General features: G+C 40.2%; 1 protein-coding gene and 1 pseudogene across 1 annotated transcript in view; both read left to right on the top strand.

Moving 5' to 3' along the window:
• prrc1 (proline-rich coiled-coil 1) overlaps window positions 1-18,984 on the top strand; it is a 54,866-nt gene that overhangs the window by 18,289 nt on the left and 17,593 nt on the right. The window contains exons 5-6 of the mRNA XM_088355765.1: window positions 1,788-1,933; window positions 16,963-17,065. Coding sequence (XP_088211891.1) covers window positions 1,788-1,933; window positions 16,963-17,065 — 249 coding nt within the window. The remainder of the gene's footprint in view (window positions 1-1,787; window positions 1,934-16,962; window positions 17,066-18,984) is intronic.
• On the top strand, window positions 17,534-17,623 carry LOC148351248 (U2 spliceosomal RNA; annotated as a pseudogene).

The following is an 18,984-nucleotide window of genomic DNA, read 5'->3' on the forward strand; positions in this document are numbered from 1 at the left end:
TATCTTACTTATTTGTGTTCCAATCGATACATTTTTCATTCCATAATTTTTGGACTGAAGTATTTATTAATGTTTTTTTTTTATTTTTTGTATAAAAATGCCTTTATCTCAAGTTAATCTATACCAATTCACTCAATTGGATTTTTCCTTGTCTTGACAGTCCTTAATTTTCCAATTATGAACTCAAAACTGGAATATTTGATCTTTTTTGGTATTATTTTATCTTTTCCGGAATTATTCTCTCTCTGTATTATTCTGGCATTATCTTGATTTAACGCATCTAAAATAACTTAAACATATCTTTCCTAGCCCGCAGCCTTTACGTTGCGCACCATTGTCAATTATTAAAAAAGTGAACTTTTTCGATTAAGTTTTAAAATCTCTCTCGCGAAGGAGCCAGCACTGCCGGGAAGCCATCTCGCCAAAATCTCTCCGACAGAACTGCCTTACCTCCGGTCAGGGGTGTGTTTTATTTTGACTTGACACATAAACAGGAAAAGTAACACACATGAGCGGGACTTCACAATAAAAGGATATAAGATTGAAAAACGTATAAAAGATGAAATTAGTTGATGTTTGAAACGTGACTATATATATACTTTTTGAAAGAAAACGGTGCAGAACTAATTGTGTCGATTATCAAACAAGTTTGATAATTTTGCCGCGAGGTCCCGAAATTATTTTCGTGTGCGGGTCAGAGAAAACGGAAAATTGCCCTTTTCCGCTTCGCATAAGCTGTAAATGCATAAAAACCAAGGTGACGTCTGGAAACATTTGTAACGCTCTTCTTTAGGAAAAATTAGAAAAATTGCCTACATTATTCATAAATTACATAACAGGAGTAAAACGGGAAGTTTGAGGGTCCTTCATTCAATATTTACCCCATACAGACGCTCCCCTACTTACGACCATTCGACTTACGCAAAACGGTAGATATGAACATGTTTTCGGGATGTCGAAAAATATCCGGACATTGCTGCAAGTTAGATTTTGTAATGTGTGCACCTTTTCCCGAGTAGAGGACAGTGCTGTAGTGCTTCTTTCCGCTGCGTGGTGCTGTGAGAGGTCACCCAGCATCCACCCCAAAGAAGAAATCCGGTCTCACTTTCTAGTTCATGTGAAACGTAAACACACTGCACGGTCTCCCGTTCATAAGTAGGGCAGCGTGTGTACTAACAAAATTGCGACTTTTTCACCCACAAATCATGTCCTCGAATGATACATCCCAGTTGAACAGCAGTGGAAGTTTTCTATCAAAAAATCTACAGTTTTCTCTCTGTATCATAGGAGTCATTGTCAGCAGTTTTTCTTTAATGCTTGAGGAACGATGACGAGTAAATGTTACCATTGACGTTCTGCAGCCAAAGTCGTCAACCCCAAACTCGCCACGCGGTTTGCAGCAGGTGTGCACTGGGCTTAAAGGGAGGTGGTGCATGGTGGGTTGCACAAGGCGCATGTTTCATCCAAATGTGTCGTTTCCTTGTGCTTTCCACTAGCAAGAAACATAAAATCAAATTTAAAAAAACAATACACACACAATACAAGGGTGTAGGATCAGGTCTGTATGGCCAGAAACACATGTGCTAACTGGGCTGAGCTAATGCCTCTAGTGGTACCTTCCGGAAATTCTCGTAACTTTGATTTTCTCTCGTACGTTAGCCAATAGTTTTGTTCAAGGCTATTCTGGTACCTCAGGTTTATTGTCTCCATCATATGTAGAGGTGCCACTGTCCTCAATGTTAAGTTATGTTGCGACAAGTAATAGCGTCTTTCCCTTTCATCTCCAGGTGTAATATCCAACCCTATGGTTCAGCAGCCTGCCATATCCGGTGGTTTGGATGCGGGATCTCCAATTACATTCCCTGAGGAGCACGAGGATCCCAGAGTATCTACAGATAACAATGCTGGTGGAGGAATATGGGGCTTTTTCAAAGTAAATATGTAAATGGGTAATTTTTGTGATCATGCAGACTATGAGACTAGATCACTCCCTCTGTCTCTAACCACTTGTATCAGTAAAGCAAGCTGAGAAAAATCTATAAATTGGTTGTAAAAGTCCATGAATTGTATTGTACACGCAGCAGTGTTTGAAACCTCAAAAGTAGTCGTCGCTTATGATCTAAATTTTACGTAATATCTTTCTTTTCCCCCAATTTTGACCGTAACATGTCCGAAAAAGAGTAAGAAGTAGCATATCCTTTTTTTTTTTAATCCTACCCCTTTGACTTAAACATGTGTCACAGCTGCATCTCCTGTGTATTTACATATATCAAGCACCTCATTAATGTACATATTTACATAGGTTAAAATTAAGATAAAGGCTGCGTCCCATTCTTCTCACTTTCACTCGCTATTTGCCCTAGTCACTCGATTTTGCGCGTTCACGTGAAAATGGGATGTGTCCCAATACTCTCAAGACCGAGGGAGAAGTGCCCTCAACCCACGAAATAACCACTTCAGACGAAGGGAGGTCGGTACCTGACTTGGAGCGAAGTGACTACCCTGAAGGCTTTGCGAATTCTCAATATCAACAAACATGGCTGGAAAGGAACCGCACAAACGTAAGTAGTTTTCTACAACTCCGCGTGTATTTGCAATGAAATATATTGAGATATCTTAGTTAGACGTAAATGCAAAAGAAAATCTTATTTTCTTGTTAAAACATGAACATTGCAAAATCGCTACTTTACACTGCACAAATCTACCGAGGGAGCCGCAGAAAACTCCTCACACTCCAAACCATACAGGACTGTCTCAGAAAATTAGAATATTGTGATAAAGTTCTTTATTTTCTGTAATGCAATTAAAAAAACAAAAATGTCATACATTCTGGATTCATTACACATCAACTGAACTATTACAAGCCTTTTATTATTTTAATATTGCTGAATTTGGCTTACAGCTTAAGAAAACTCAAAAATCCTATCTCAAAATATTAGAATATCATGAAAAAGTATACAAGTAGGCTATTCAACTAATCACCTGAATCATCTAATTAACTCGAAACACCTTGCGAGGGTTTCCTGAGCCTTAAAAACACTCAGCTTGGTTCAGTAAACTAAATCACAAGTATGGGGAAGACTGCTGATCTGACTGCTGTCCAGAGGACCATCATTGATACCCTCCATCAGGAGGGTAAGACACAAAAAGAAATTTCTCAAAGAGCAGGCTGTTCACAGAGTGCAGTTTCAAAGCATATCCACAAAAAGTCTGTTGGAAGGCAAAAATGTGGCCGGAAACGCTGCACAACCAAGAGAGATGACCGCAGCCTTAACAAAATTGTGAAGAAGAGCCGCTTCCAGAATTTGGGGGAGCTTCAAAGACAGTGGGCTGAAGCTGGAGTCCAGGTATCAAAAGCCACAGTTCACAGACGTGTCCGGGAAATGGGCTACAATAGCCGTATTCCCATGGTCAAGCCACTTCTGAACTCAAGACAACGGAAGAAGCGTCTGACTTGGGCTATGGAGAAGAAGCACTGGACAGTTGCAGAGTGGTCCAAAGTCCTCTTTTCAGACGAAAGCAAGTTTTGCATTTCATTTGGAAGTAAAGGCGCTAGAGTCTGGAGAAAGGCTGGAGAGGAGCAAAATACATGTTGTTTGAAATCCAGTGTGAAGTTCCCACAGTCAGCAATGGTTTGGGGAGCCATGTCAGCTGCTGGTGTTGGTCCACTGTGTTTCATCAAGTCCAGAGTAAATGCAACTGTGTACCAAGAGATTTTAGAGCACTACATGCTTCCATCTGCTGAAAAGCTCTATGGAGATGAGGATTTCATTTTCCAGCATGATCTGGCACCTGCCCACAGTGCCAAAACCACCAGTAACTGGTGCACTGACCATGGCATCACTGTCCTTGATTGGCCTGCTAATTCCCCTGACCTAAACCCCATCGATAATTTGTGGGGTATAGTTAAGAAGAAGATGAAAGACACCAGACCTACAAATGCAAATGAGCTGAAGACCGCTATCGAAGCATCCTGGGCATCAATAACACCTCAGCAATGCCACAGGCTGATTGCCTCCATGCCACGCCGGATTGATGCAGTAATCCGTGCAAAAGGATTCCCAACAAACTACTGAGTGCATCAATGGACATTTTCAAATGTTTGATTTAGTTTTGCTGTTATAAAATTATTTTTTTACTTGGTCTGAGGAAGTATTCTAATATTTTGAGATAGGATTTTTGAGTTTTTTTTCAGCTGTAAGCCAAAATCAGCAATATTCAAATAATAAAAGGCTTGAAATAGTTCAGTTGATGTGTAATGAATCCAGAATGTATGACATTTTTGTTTTTTTAATTGCATTACAGAAAAAAAAGAACTTTATCACAATATTCTAATTTTCTGAGACAGTCCTGTAGAGTTGGATAACTGCAGAAAATCACGGTTCAGCCTATCCCTGTTTTTATCTTAAACGAGTCGTGCTTTACATCATGGACAGTCGCTAAGGCAGCATAGTCACAATAACGTTCTGGATATATGCGCTTGTTTACTGCACACAATTTCGGTTGTCGTGTTTTATCTACAATATGATTCTTTCATGTGAGATCAGAATGCATTAGTTTTTATCATGCATCATGAGTAATGTCTCCGAATTTCACGTGGAAATACAGTTGAAACAAATAACTATCACTTAGTCAACTGCCTTCGCTGTAAACACATATTAAGTAAACTAATTACCTTCTCAAAGTGTTGTCCAAATGTGGAGACAATTCTAAAGCATATGTGATGCTGGCCAATAGAAGGCTCTTACAGCCATAAGAATAACTTGTCAGTTTTGTGTATCTATTCACTATCAAATAATTATCCAGAACACAATGGTAAGTGAGATGAGCAGGAACTGAACCCACCAGTGACGTTTTCTTTATGTACAGCACCCTATACACGGTTGTTTTTGTACAATACACCGGCATTTAGTAATTATTCTTGTTTTTTCCACCCAACCTAAAGGCCAATGTAGAACGACCCGTGGAAGAGCTGGCCACCAACCATCACAGCGACCACACCATCCACACCACCGGGCACGTCGTTGGCATATTTCACTCTGGCACCAAACCCCATATCACCCAGTAATAAAAGGAAGCACGATACACTCCCTGACTTTTTGAAAGAGGAGTGTGCGAGAGTGCAGAAATGGACAGAAGAAACTGAGGCCGAAACTGAGCGGTTCCAAACGTTCCTGATCCTTTTTGAGTAGCTCGTGGACTAATTGCCAGAACAGTGACATCTCTGCAATGTTTACCTTTGTGTTATAAAAGGAAAATATTTTATTTTATTAAGAACTCAATGCAGTTCCAGTTTGTGTTTTACAGTTTTATGGACGTATTGATATATTTTTGTTACATTTTGTGACACATTATTAATTTACTCTGATGCATTTCGCACCAATGTGAGTTTGTTCTTCTTAAAGTAAATTATTATATAACTCAGAGTGATTTGTAGTTGTTTTCTGTCCATCTATCACACAGTTCACACACAGTATGTCACATAATTATGAAATAAACCACCAAGGTGTTACTCAAGATAAAGACGTTTAAAGAATAGTAGTTGTACTTAGAGAAACAATATACCAAATACACATGACGCACAGGTCAAGTATGAATATTAACTTGTGTAGAACTCAGGACAAATAGTGACTGCTGCAGTAATAACTAAAAGTTCAAACAATGCAGAAAAGCACAGGATGCAAATGTGGGTCTGACTTCCAGAGCCTGAAACATGGCTTTTGGGCAATTAATTCCATATTAACTGTGGACAATTCTGTGTACGGTGGACCTGTGAACATTGAACACCCGTTACACCACGCGATAGGACAGACCGTGGGCCAGCCAGTACACGTAGATCAGGACCTCCAGCCATGGTCCTGTTCCCCCTTCAGCAGCTCCTGCAGGGCCCACATGGCCTTCTTGCTTAACCTGAAGTGAATAAATGAATGAATGAATGAATGAAAACTTTATTTCGAACATAAAAATAAAAACAGTACAAAAACAATGAGTCAACAACGAAATAATGTCACACAACATGTTCGAAAAGGGGTAGTCAGAAGCAGATGCTTATTTTTCCTACCCCTTTATCTTCCCTATTAAATACATTTTATAGATAGCTCCTCTTGTGTCCAATACAACAAAATCTCATGGATATACTTATTACATAGGTCAGATATCAATAATTATAATAGTTACAATAATCACATATTTTATACACTAATCTTCGCAATACCCATCCCTCAACGTCATAATGCGCATAATGTCACTGCGGCACCAGTGATAATATCAATAAAAATAAACACAATACTTATAACAGTTCTGATGTGATAATAGCACAATAACAACAAGTTAGCCATAGTTTGAAGTGCAGTATTTCCAGTCTCCGTCATATCCCGTTTTCTTCATCTCTGTATTTCGCCAGTAATGCTTTTTTGTATTTAAATTTGAACACATGGATATTTGGACATTGTTTGATTTCATTTTGCAAATTATTCCAAAGTCTGACTCCACACACAGACACACACATACTTCTCCTGGTGGTTCTCACCTTTGGGATTTTGAATTCACCACAGCCCCTCAAGTTATAATTTCCCTCTTTCCGAGTGAATAATCTTTGTATGTTTTCTGGCACTATGTTTTTGTTGACCTTAAATAACAGTTGTGAAGTGAAAAATTTTATTAAATCATCCAATTTCAATAAATTGGACTGCATGAATAAAATATTGGTATGATCCCGATATCCTACCCTGTGTATGGTTCTTATTGCACGTTTTTGAAGGATAAAAAGGGGCTGTAGTGAACTTTTGTAATTATTGCCCCAGACTTCTGCACCATATGTTAAATATGGCAGAACGAGAGAACAATATAATAAATACAATGCATTATAATGTAAAAGAACTTTGGTTTTATTAATTATTGAAATGCTTTTAGATACCTTTGTTTGTATGTGTCTGATGTGTGTTTTCCAACTTAATTTATTGTCTATTATGACCCCTAAAAACTTAATTTCTGATACAATGTCTATTGTGACACCATCCATTTTTACTTCTAAATCTTGATTTGCCTTACGATTACCAAAGAATATTACTTTGGTTTTATTTAAATTTAAAGATAATTTATTTATATCCATCCATATTTTTAGGTTAATTAGTTCACGATTAATACAGGTTACCAAATCCATATAGTTATCATTTGAATAGAAAATGATAGTGTCGTCTGCAAATACTACTATTTTCAATAGTTTTGAAACATTAAAAATATCGTTAATATATAAATTAAATAGCTTTGGTCCCAGGATAGAACCCTGTGGTACTCCACAACAGATGTCCAAATATTCAGATGAAAACTCTCCCATTTTTACATATTGCTTCCTCCCCGTCAAATAACTTTGAATCCATTTCAAAGCCACTCCCCTGATGCCATATCTTTCCAGTTTTTTTAATAGTATATTATGATTAATGGTATCAAATGCTTTTTTTAAGTCAATAAATACCCCGACTGCGTATCTCTTCTTTTCTATACTGTGGGTGATTTCTTCTACTGCATCAATAATTGCCATTGTTGCTGATCTGTTTGCTCTAAAACCATATTGACTCTCATTAATCAATTTATGTTTATCTACAAATTGTTCTAGTCTATCATTGTAAAGTCTCTCTAATATTTTAGAGAACTGAGGAAGCAGAGATACCGGTCTATAGTTTGTAAAAATGTGCTTGTTCCCATTTTTGTATATTGGTATAACTTTTGCTATTTTCATTTGATTTGGAAATGTGCCTGTTAGAAATGATAGATTACAGATGTAGGTCAATGGTTTCACAATGCTGTTTATAATTTGCTTAATTAGTACCATATCGATGTCAAAACAATCCATAGACGTTTTGTTTTTACAGTTGTTAACCACGTCTAAGATTTCTGATTCCGTAACCCCAGATAAAAACATGGTCTTGGAGTTCATTTTTATTAGTGACTCAAATTGTTTACCACTGCACTCTGGGATATTTGCAGCGAGCTCTGGTCCAACATTTACAAAATAACTATTGAAATTCTCCACAACTTGATTTAAATTATAATTTTCACTGTTCTTATCAATAAAATAGTTTGGATATGCATTGCTTACATTCTTTCCTTTTATTATACTATTTAATATATCCCAAATACCTTTGATATTACTTTTGTTATGATGTAATAATTTGGTATAGTATAAATTCTTGCTTGCTCTTAATATTCCTGTCAATTTGTTTTTATACGTTTTATACCGGGTTTCGGCTTCCTTAGTTCTTAGTTTAATAAATTTTCTATATAAGTAGTTTTTTTTCTTACAAGCATTATGTAAACCCTTAGTTATCCATGGATGGTTTACAGATTTATTCTTAATATTAATTTGTCTCATTGGGCAATTTTTGTTGTACTTGTTGGTGAATATTTCCAAAAATATGTCAAACGCACCATCCACATCATCTGTACCATATATAGCATTCCAGTTTTGTTTAACTAAGTCATCATACAGTGATATAATAGTCGCTTCAGTTCTAACTCGTTTGTAAACATAATCCTTAATTGATTCTTGTCTAGTAACCTTTTCATCATACAGTGTAAATACTGGTAGGTGATCAGAAATATCACAAACCAGTAACCCGCTGACGTTTGTAAATTCCATATTATTTGTAAATATATTGTCAATGAGTGTTGCACTGTGTGAAGTGAATCTACTAGGCCTTAATATAGTTGGGTACAAACTCATACTGTACATCATATTAATATAGTCATCAATGTTTTTATGTTTGTTTGGATTCATTAGATTGATGTTGAAATCTCCACAAATGAATAGTGTTTTGGCGCTTATTGTTGAATATGTTTTTTCAGCCCAGTTTGTGAAAGTTTCCAGATTTGAGCCCGGTGTTCTATACACACAACTGACTATAATATTTTTCCTTTTTTCATTTATAATTTCTATTGTAATACATTCAAGTAAATCGTCATGGACAAATGACATGTTTTGTAATATTTTCGATTTTAATCTTTTGTGCACATATATAGCTACTCCACCTCCTATTTTGTTAGTTCTATTTACATAGTTCAGATTATAGTTGTTTAATTCAAAATTTACACCCCTTCCCTCACTGAACCACGTTTCAGAAACTGCAATAACACTAAACGGGTTCTCAAATTGTTGTAAGTATTCAGTGATGTCATCAAAATTTGTGTACATACTTCTACGGTTAAAGTGTATTATTGAGAATTTGTCTTCAGATTTAACAAAGGTATTGTATTCATTTCCAGTATAATATTTGCAATTGTCTGAGCTAGCTGATATGAATTTGTGGTCAGGATCGAATTCATCTAATCTTGAATTATTGGAGTCAGTGTGATTAACAATGCTCAGTTCCGGTAAATCATGGCCTAATATTTTATGATGGATTTTTTTATTGTGATCTGTAATAAAGGTGTCCATATTGTCAGTCCAGGATGCCATTGTTACACTTCAGGCAAATCTGTCCAGCTCCTGCATTTCTCGAACCCATAATATTTTTGCTTGTTCCGGAGTGCCGTTTAACATTATGTATACTCTGCAGTTTGAAGTCCATGTTTCTTGTATTTTGTTTGTTTTCCTCAAAAATCGAGCCTGTCTTGCAATGTCAGAGTTTTTTTTGCTTAAGTGTTCATTTAAATAAACATTAGTCCCTTTTAGTTTTTTTCCTTGCTTAAGGATTTCATGTTTCCGTTTTCTGTTGACAAACCTTACGATGGTCGCCTTGGGTCGGTTGTCACCTCTTGTTAATTGGTGGCATGCTTCTATGTCCTCAGCATTGATGGATATGCCTTTTTTACTCATAAAGGCAATGACCTGTTGCTCAGCAGAATCCTCATCAGCATCTGTTGCAATATTTGTATTTGCCACAGCCTTGGCATAGGTCCGAGGTTTGATGTCCAGACCGGTGATAATGATGTCATTTATCCTGGTATACTGTTCCAGATCTGCTACGCGTCCTTCTAGCGCAATAATCCTCTTTTCTTTCTCCATGTTTTCGTTTTTTAGGTCTTTGATTTCCGCCATTAAACTCAAAATTGTGTCTTGTTGTCTGGTGACGATATCCATTTTATCCATTAAAAAGCCGAGTGACTTTTTAATTTCCTCGAGTTCTTTATCCCTGCTCGGCATCTTGAAAACTTCACGTTCCTCTTACGGCACCGTCCGCTGATCGCATCACCCGATCGCCCTCTGAGTCTCAAGTTGTTATTTTCGCCGGACTTAGTTTCCCCGACTGTTGGTCGCTATACAAGTAGCGCCGCCATGTTTGCCAGCGTCAACAATGGCCGATCTTTGATGTTGTGGCGACACGCTTTTGGCGTTATGGCGACTCGCTCTTGGCGAAGCACACTCAAACGAGCGACGAGACGATTCGACGCCGCAGAGTCATCCAAAAAGCCGAACGGTCGACGAGCAGGAAAGAAAGCGGCTGCGGGGAGTGAAGGCGAGTCACGTCCGAGCCGAAGCTAGCTTGACTGCCGCTTCCCCGCACGGAGCCGACGTCCTGAATGAGTTCTGACTCCACATTGAACCATAAGCACATTCCCGTCCAACCTGTCCACGCTTATGGGACGGCCACTCTGGAACACAATAGATAAGATAAACAATTTAGACATAAATGTGGGCATAGAAAAGAGAAAGACAGCTTTTACTGTGATGTATGCATCATGAAAAAATGTAGAAATTATCTTTTTTTATATATAAAATGACAACTCTTTTGAATTAAATTCCTTATGAACTAAGGTGTTTGGGTCGTACAGGGAAGTTTGGTGACGATATTATGTCAGTTAAAGAGTCAGGTGGAATTCTTGTGTTTGTTTACTTTTCATCGTGTCACACGTTAAAAACCCCTACTATATGTCATAAAATGGCATTAAGATACTAACAAGTAGGTTGTCATTTATGTCCACACATACATAGGGTACTATGTGAACGTGGGTTGTACGTTAACTCTTACTGTACTTCACCAACTGCGTCATCTTTTTAATGAGTGGACATATCTTGTAAAGATGAATCATCGCTACATAGCGCCGAAGCCGTCTTCAATTTAGCGCATTTCTCCTCTGTTGATTGGAGAAACGGAAAAGGTGATGAGCTCTCAGGCGATCGGTAATAACACAGCTTTAGCGGTCATTTTCAACGTTGCACGGACTCTCCAACTGTCACACCACGGGTTGAGACTCGAGTTGTTTACATGTGATGTAGGCCAATACGTCACTGAGGTCTACAGCCAATTAGTATTACGGCCATCTACTGGACTTGGGTGGAACCGCGCAAGTGCCGTCCAATTTCTCAGGCGAAAATATTCACTTGCACTCCTCTCACTTGAGGGGACTTCCCTATGGAGGGACCTCACTGGAGGGTCCTCAGGGCCAAGTGAGAGGAATGGGATTGGGCCAAAATGTATCTATCTATCTACCTTGGTCATATCCCTCAAGAGGGGTGACCGACAGCAAGACAAACACACACAATAACAAAGAAAATAAAAGGGGGGAAAAAAAACACACAAACATTTTTGGACCATGGCCAACCCAATTGCCCAAACACCCAAACAAGTTAGTTACCTCGGCACCTAGGTAGGTCATGCTTTCGCCCCTTCAGATGAAATGGGACACCAGAAAGCGGCCATGTCACTCAGGTCAGGGGGACACAACACACTCTTTTATTCAACAGCAGGGCCCGACAGCTTTCACTGGTTTACCCCTGCCGCATCATACGGGTGCCCAGCCCATCCTTAAGAACGCGTCCACAATCCCACTATCCTTTCACAACAACTCTCCACTCTCCTTTCACCAACAAGAGCTCTAGCTTCCATTACATATAGACCTCTTTCCTGCAGTGCACTCATAACACCATCCATCCACGTCAATCGCGGCCTTCCTCTTGGTCTCCTTCCATTGACTTCTGCTCTGTAGATCCTCTTCAACATTCGCTTCTCATCCATCCTCTCCATGTGTCCAAACCAACCGAGTACTCTCTTATCCACACGCTTGCTCAGTCCCACGACTACTCCAGTTCTGTCTTTCACGATTTCATTTCTCTATCTATCCAATCTTGTCACTCCTAACATACTCCTCAAACACTTCATCTCAAAAACATTTAATTTCCTTCTTAAATCTGCGTTCAGGCTCCAAGTCTCTGCACCATACAACACAGTCGGCAGAATCACACTCTCATACATTCCCTTCTTAATATCCATACTCATACTCTTGTTGCTCATCACTCTCCTCAGAGCACCCAAAGCCTTGCTTCCTTGATTCACTAAAGATAAAATAGGAAAATGATATTTATAATGATCCATCCATCCATCCATTATCTTCCGCTTATCCGAGGTCGGGTTGCGGGGGCAGCAGCCTTAATAATAATAATAATAATAATAATTTCCTTGTATTGTCATTCTGTGTAACAATGTACACAGAACGAAATGTCGATTGCACCTGACCCGTTGTAGCGAAAAGGGAAGCCCAGACGTCCCTATCCCCAGCCACCTCCTCCAGCTCATCCGACAGGATCCCGAGGAGTTCCCAAGCCAGCCGAGAGACATAGTTTCTCCAGCGTGTCCTGGGTCGCCCCCGGGCCTCTTGCCGGTGGGACCTGCCCGGAACACCTCCTAAGGGAGGCGTCCAGGAGGCATCCTTATCAGATGCCCGAGCCACCTTAACTGGCTCCTTGCTCTTATAATAATAATAATAAATATAAATAACAGAACATATATATATATAACAAATGGTTAAATGATACACAGAGTGATCCACAAAACCCTTCATTTTACCTGTACCCTGTATATACCTTGCTTTTTTACCGCTTTTTGAACTGGGTCATGCTTGGACATTGCTTGAGCTCCGACCCACCCCGTTCTACAGCTTTACTCCACATATATAAAGTGAACCAGATCAGGGAATTTTGTACGTATAATTTCCATAAAAGTGCAGTTGTTTGATGTTTGAAACGGACATGTTGGATTATCATTATGGCTCTCTTGTGACGTACTGATAGTGATTGTAGTGTACATTAATAAGTGGTGCCCCAAACTTCTGCACGGTCATTTCAATATGGAAAAAACAGTGTGTCGTAAATAATGCAGATTAATTTATAGTCCAAAATGTTTTGGCTTGCCAAGTACTGAGATGCTTGACAGTTTTTTCCTTACGTACCGTAATTTCCGCACTATAAGGCACACCGGGTTATAGGGCGCACCCCGAAAAAATAGTTTTTGGTCCTATTTTTGACATACATAAGACGCACCGGATTATAAGGCGCTACAAGGAGAACGTCGACAAAACAGTCAGATAGTTCAGTCAAACTTATTACCCCCTTAACATTCCGAAAGCTTGCAAAGACGCGAATACGTGTCAAGAACACGTGCGGATGCGGTGTCCGTACGATGTCACTCAAATGCATCGTTCCATCATTCGGAAGGTTAAAGTCTTGGGATTCAAGAAATGCCAACCATTCCTTAGTTTCTATTTTCTTTTTCGCTCGCAACTTTACTGTATATAAGACAATAAACACTTGGAATTGAGTTTAATTTAAGAATACAGGGAGTGCAGAATTATTAGGCAAGTTGTATTTTTGAGGATTAATTTTATTATTGAACAACAACCATGTTCTTAATGAACCCAAAAGTCTCATTAATATCAAAGCTGAATATTTTGGAAGTTGGAGTGGGGCTTTTTTAGTTTTAGCTATTTTAGGAGGATATCTGTGTGTGCAGGTGACTATTACTGTGCATAATTATTAGGCAACTTAACAAAAAACAAATGTATACCCATTTCAATTATTTATTTTCATCAGGGAAACCAATATAACAGCTCAACATTCACAAATATACATTTCTGACATTCAAAAACAAAACAAAAACAAATCAGTGACCAATATAGCCACCTTTCTTTGCAAGGACACTCAAAAGCCTGCCATCCAGGGATTCTGTCAGTGCTTTGATCTGTTCACGATCAACATTGCGTGCAGCAGCAACCACAGCCTCCCAGACACTGTTCAGAGAGGTGTACTGTTTTCCCTCCTTGTAAATCTCACATTTGATGAGGGACCACAGGTTCTCTATGGGGTTCAGATCAGGTGAACAAGGAGGCCATGTCATTAGTTTTTCTTATTTTAGACCCTTTCTTGCCAGCCACGCTGTGGAGTACTTGGATGCGTGTGATGGAGCGTTGTCCTGCATGAAAATCATGTTTTTCTTGAAGGATGCGGACTTCTTCCTGTACCACTGCTTGAAGAAGGTGTCTTCCAGAAACTGGCAGTAGGACTGGGAGTTGAGCTTGAGTCCATCCTCAACCCGAAAAGGCCCCACAAGCTCATCTTTGATGATACCAGCCCATACCAGTACCCCACCTCCACCTTGCTGGCGTCTGAGGCGGACTGGAGCTCTCTGCCCTTTACCGATCCAGCCACGGGCCCATCCATCTGGCCCATCAAGACTCACTCTCATTTCATCAGTCCATAAAACCTTAGAAAAATCCGTCTTGAGATTTTTCTTGGCCCAGTCTTGACGTTTCAGCTTGTGTGTCTTGTTCAGTGGTGGTCGTTTTTCAGCCTTTCTTACCTTGGCCATGTCTCTGAGTATTGCACACCTTGTGCTTTTGGGCACTCCAGTGATGTTGCAGCTCTGAAATATGGCAAAACTGGTGGCAAGTGGCATCTTGGCAGCTGTACGCTTGACTTTTCTCAGTTCACGGGCAGTTATTTTGCGCCTTGGTTTTTCTACACGCTTCTTGCGACCCTGTTGACTATTTTGAATGTAACGCTTGATTGTTCGATGATCACGCTTCAGAAGCTTGGCAATTTTAAGAGTGCTGCATCCCTCTGCAAGATATCTCACTATTTTTGACTTTTCAGAGCCTGTCAAGTCCCTCCTCTGACCCATTTTGCCAAAGGAAAGGAAGTTGCCTAATAATTATGCACACCTGATATAGGGTGTTGATGTCATTAGACCACACCCCTTCTCATTACAGAGATGCACATCACCTGATATGCTTAATTGGTAGTAGGCTTTCGAGCCTATACAGCTTGGAGTAAGACAACATGCATAAAGAGGATGATGTGGTCAAAATACTCATTTGCCTAATAATTCTGCACTCCCTGTAGACACTCCATTCCATCCATTATCTGCACCGCTTATCACAGAAACATCGAGTTCAATCTGAAACAAGATACAGGGATAATATATATAGCCAGAGTAGCTCACCGAAGTCGTCGTGTTCATAATAATGTGCAGCCGTGGTCCTCTTATATCCGTGAGTTTAGTAAATCCAGGAGAATAAAATATTTACAAATACAAAATAGTAAAAAAATGCTTTCTGTATGCTGTCAGCCACGTGCTATAAGCATCATCTTTTTCGGCCAATTGCAGGCTTTGTTTTGCCGTTTAAGCCAATGCCAGCCTGTAAATGATAAAAAGGATCCGCCCCTTGACCTCTGAATAACTTTAGCCAATAGTGATCGATTCAACTGATGATTGACACGTCTTTTTTGGCCAATTGCAGGCTTTGTTTTGCCGTTCAAGCCAATGCCAGCCTGTAAATGATAAAAAGGATCCTCCCCTTGACCTCCGAATAACTTTAGCCAATAGTGATCCCTTCAAATGATGATTGACACATTGGTTAGCCAATGAAACGCTGGTAAATAAATCCCAGCATACACCGCGGCCTTCTTGGCGTTCGGGGGAAAATCTAGTTGGCGGCTGCAAGTTAGTTGCAAGACTTTGCGAATTAATTTTGTTCCATAAATAAGGCGCACTGTATTATAAGGCGCATGGTCAGCTTATGAATAAAATAAAGGCTTTTAGGTGCACCTTATAGTGCGGAAAACACGGTAGTTTGAGCAAGAAACTTAATTTCATGTACTCATTCAATATCCACACCTTCTACTTGCTCTTGCACAAGAGTTTTACCTTTTACAGTTACCAAATAACACGACTTTAGTTTTATCTAGTCCTTGATAACTTGTTTCTATTAAACCACCTCGTTAGTATGCAAATTTCAGCAGTGACTGACTTCATTTTAATCCCTCCAGAGCAAAATATATTCATGTCATTGGCAAACAATTTTAATTTTAATGTATATGATACCTTACAAATGTAATTTTTATAAAAGTTAAACTGTTTTGGACATAGTACTGACCCTTGGGGACACCCATGCTTCATGTTGATTTCTTAATAATTAAAGAAAGACTGCGATACAAATTAAGGTATATATTCTTTAATAAATTAGAACTAATCATTTTGGAAATAAAGCTTCCTTTTCCTGTACAAAAAATTACATGGGGTGCATTTTCATAAAAAAGTTATGAACTTTTTTTTGAGTATGTATGTTCCATACTTGCAAATTATTTGTTTCTTAGTATTTCTAATTAAGTTGTCAAGAGTAAAAATTTCAGAAACAAAAACCACAAGCTCAAGCATCCTAACAATTTCTCTAAATCAGAGATCTCCAACCGTTTCAAGCTGAGAGCTACTTTTTGTTACTAATTAGCACGACCGGCAACCAGTTTGTTAAGGTTTTCTGAAATATCAACATATCATGTTATTACTACATTGTTCCTAGGTTATTACCAGGTTAAATAGTGAAATTAAAGTTTATTTACCACTGAAAAAAAAACGTTTTATTCGAAAATCACAATGGCCCAGCACTGGTGAGCTATTTTCAGAACAAGTCTACAGGCCCCTCAGCTGCCCTTAAGGGGCACCCTGGTGTCTGCTGGCGTCACATTGAAGACCCCTGCTCTAAATCATTCATTGTGTTAAAAAAATGTAGAAGTCTTGACGAATTGCAAATTCACTTCTAGCTAGAGACGAGATGGTCCCAGAAATAAGTTTTTGGTTTACAGGAACTTTTGTATTTTCAGATCTCACTGTTTTTTAGTACTGAGTAAGTGTTGCCTACTATTTGCCTTATGAACATTGTGACATTGGTATTTTTTTGTTCATTGTTTTTAAGGGAGTCGCTGGGAACCCTGTTGTTAAAACTGTCCTGGATAAGACGAAACATTCTGTGGAATCTATGATCACTGCTCTAGATCCAGGCATGGCTCCATATATCAGTAAGGATTTTTTATTAATAACTATTGGTGTCACTAAACTATCACTATAACCAAAAAGCAAATTGATATGATTCAAGATCTCTTCCTTTTTATCTTGCCCCTACCCCATGCCACAAAAATAAAACAAAAGTTACGAAGGTAACTACGGTTACCCGTATGACCGCTATAGGCAGTGCCTCCAAACACTGAATGTTACCTTCCTGCAGTTCAAAAAATGCCAACCAAATATTAGTCACTCCATCGCACCTGTATCATCAGGAATGTCTATAAATATCAGTCTCATCACAGGTACGTCATATGGGAATTGTAGTTACATTCGTAACTTTCGCTCTATCTGGTCCCTACCGACCGCATAAGGCGGTGCTTCAAGCACTGAATGACTACTACCAGCGTAGTCAGGAGAAAGTCCAGCAACAAAGATGCCAATCATGAATATAAGATTGTGTACTCCAGAATTGTGTACTGATCTTTGATTTTTGCATTCCGGAGATGGAATAAGAGCTTGCTCTGTCCACTCCACGCATCGGCCCGGTATTGCAGTACCTCCGGGAACGGTGCTTTCGCAATGGTCGCAGCAAGGCTTTAGGGCTAGGACCTTAGCTTGGCCTTTTGGCTGAGAGTAGGTGTCCCGGCTCCTAGGCTTTGTAGCGTATTATGAACTGACCGATAACGGATAATGGATAATGAATAACGAAGATAGAACAATAACCCTTAAAAACCCCAACAAATATTATTGAGAAGCCTTGGCTGGACCAAAGAGAACACCAAGCGTTGTGGGGTAGGCCACATCAACGCTGCAGAACCTGGCGAAAGTGCTACAGCACTGATTTTCTCCAATGACACTCCCGCCAAGGCGGCCAAGGAAGTGGCAATGGCCCCGTTAGAATGGCACCGCACCTCTGAAGGCAAGGGGCGGACGCAGGTGGCACGTCATGAGCAGTTGTCCCAGAAACACAGCGGGACAAGCGCCACTCAAACCAAACAAACTCCACACAAGTTGTAACAACGGACAAAAGGCGACCCGACAAATGAACACTCGCCTTTGCGACAATGAAGCAGCACAGGGCACAAGAGCCCCACCCCGGGGAGAGTCAGGAGGTGCAAGACGCAGCAGCATGTCAAGAAAGGCGCCTCAGGGAAGAAGGCGGCATTCAGCTACAGCAAAACGTCAGTACCCTCCGAGCGCCACTGCTGGCAGGCAGGGCCAACGGACAAGGTATATAACTTGCCAATGCCCCTAGCGGAAGCCAAAGCGAGCAACACTGCCTTACAGGGAACCAACTGAATGCTCGTCTCAACAAGCGGCACAAAAGGAGGCCAACAGGCCATCTGACACCATCCGAACACCCCACGATGGAACAAGAGGAGCAGCATAGGGACGAAAGCACCGTGTGCCCCCGACCGAGCAGACGATCTCACAGCGCTGAGCAGAGGCGGTGTGGGTTGTCACGCCAAATCTGCCCCCTGCCGGGAAAACAGAGTCCACCTGTGTGGTACAGGCCATAGAACACCCAAGCACAAAGAGCACAGGGAGGCATCCAACGAAAAAAAAGTGCAACAGGACGACGACACTGAAAGCTGAGGGAAGAGGGCGCCAATATTGCCTGCACTGCAAACACGCAAGCAAACACAGCCCAAAAAGGGGTCCAGCGCAATAAGCAAAACAGGACGAGGATGCAGGAAGTAGAGGGAAGAAGGCGAGAAGGCCGCCCTCACAGCGACGCAAGGCTGACCGGCAATAAACACATGGACATGGCAGCCCTGAAGCTGATGGGGGTTAGCCGATCAAAAATAACCTGTGGCGTAGCCAAACGGGTGAAACCGAAGAGGGCAACGGCTACGATGAGAAACTGCAAGGTGGGACAAATGTAAACAAAACAACGTTGGCCGCCGCCACAGCGAAAAACGAAAACAAAAAC

The sequence above is a fragment of the Urocampus carinirostris genome, chromosome 16, assembly GCF_059441175.1.
Source record: "Urocampus carinirostris isolate Australia breed hairy pipefish chromosome 16, RoL_Ucar_1.0, whole genome shotgun sequence".
Taxonomy (NCBI): Eukaryota; Metazoa; Chordata; class Actinopteri; order Syngnathiformes; family Syngnathidae; genus Urocampus; species Urocampus carinirostris.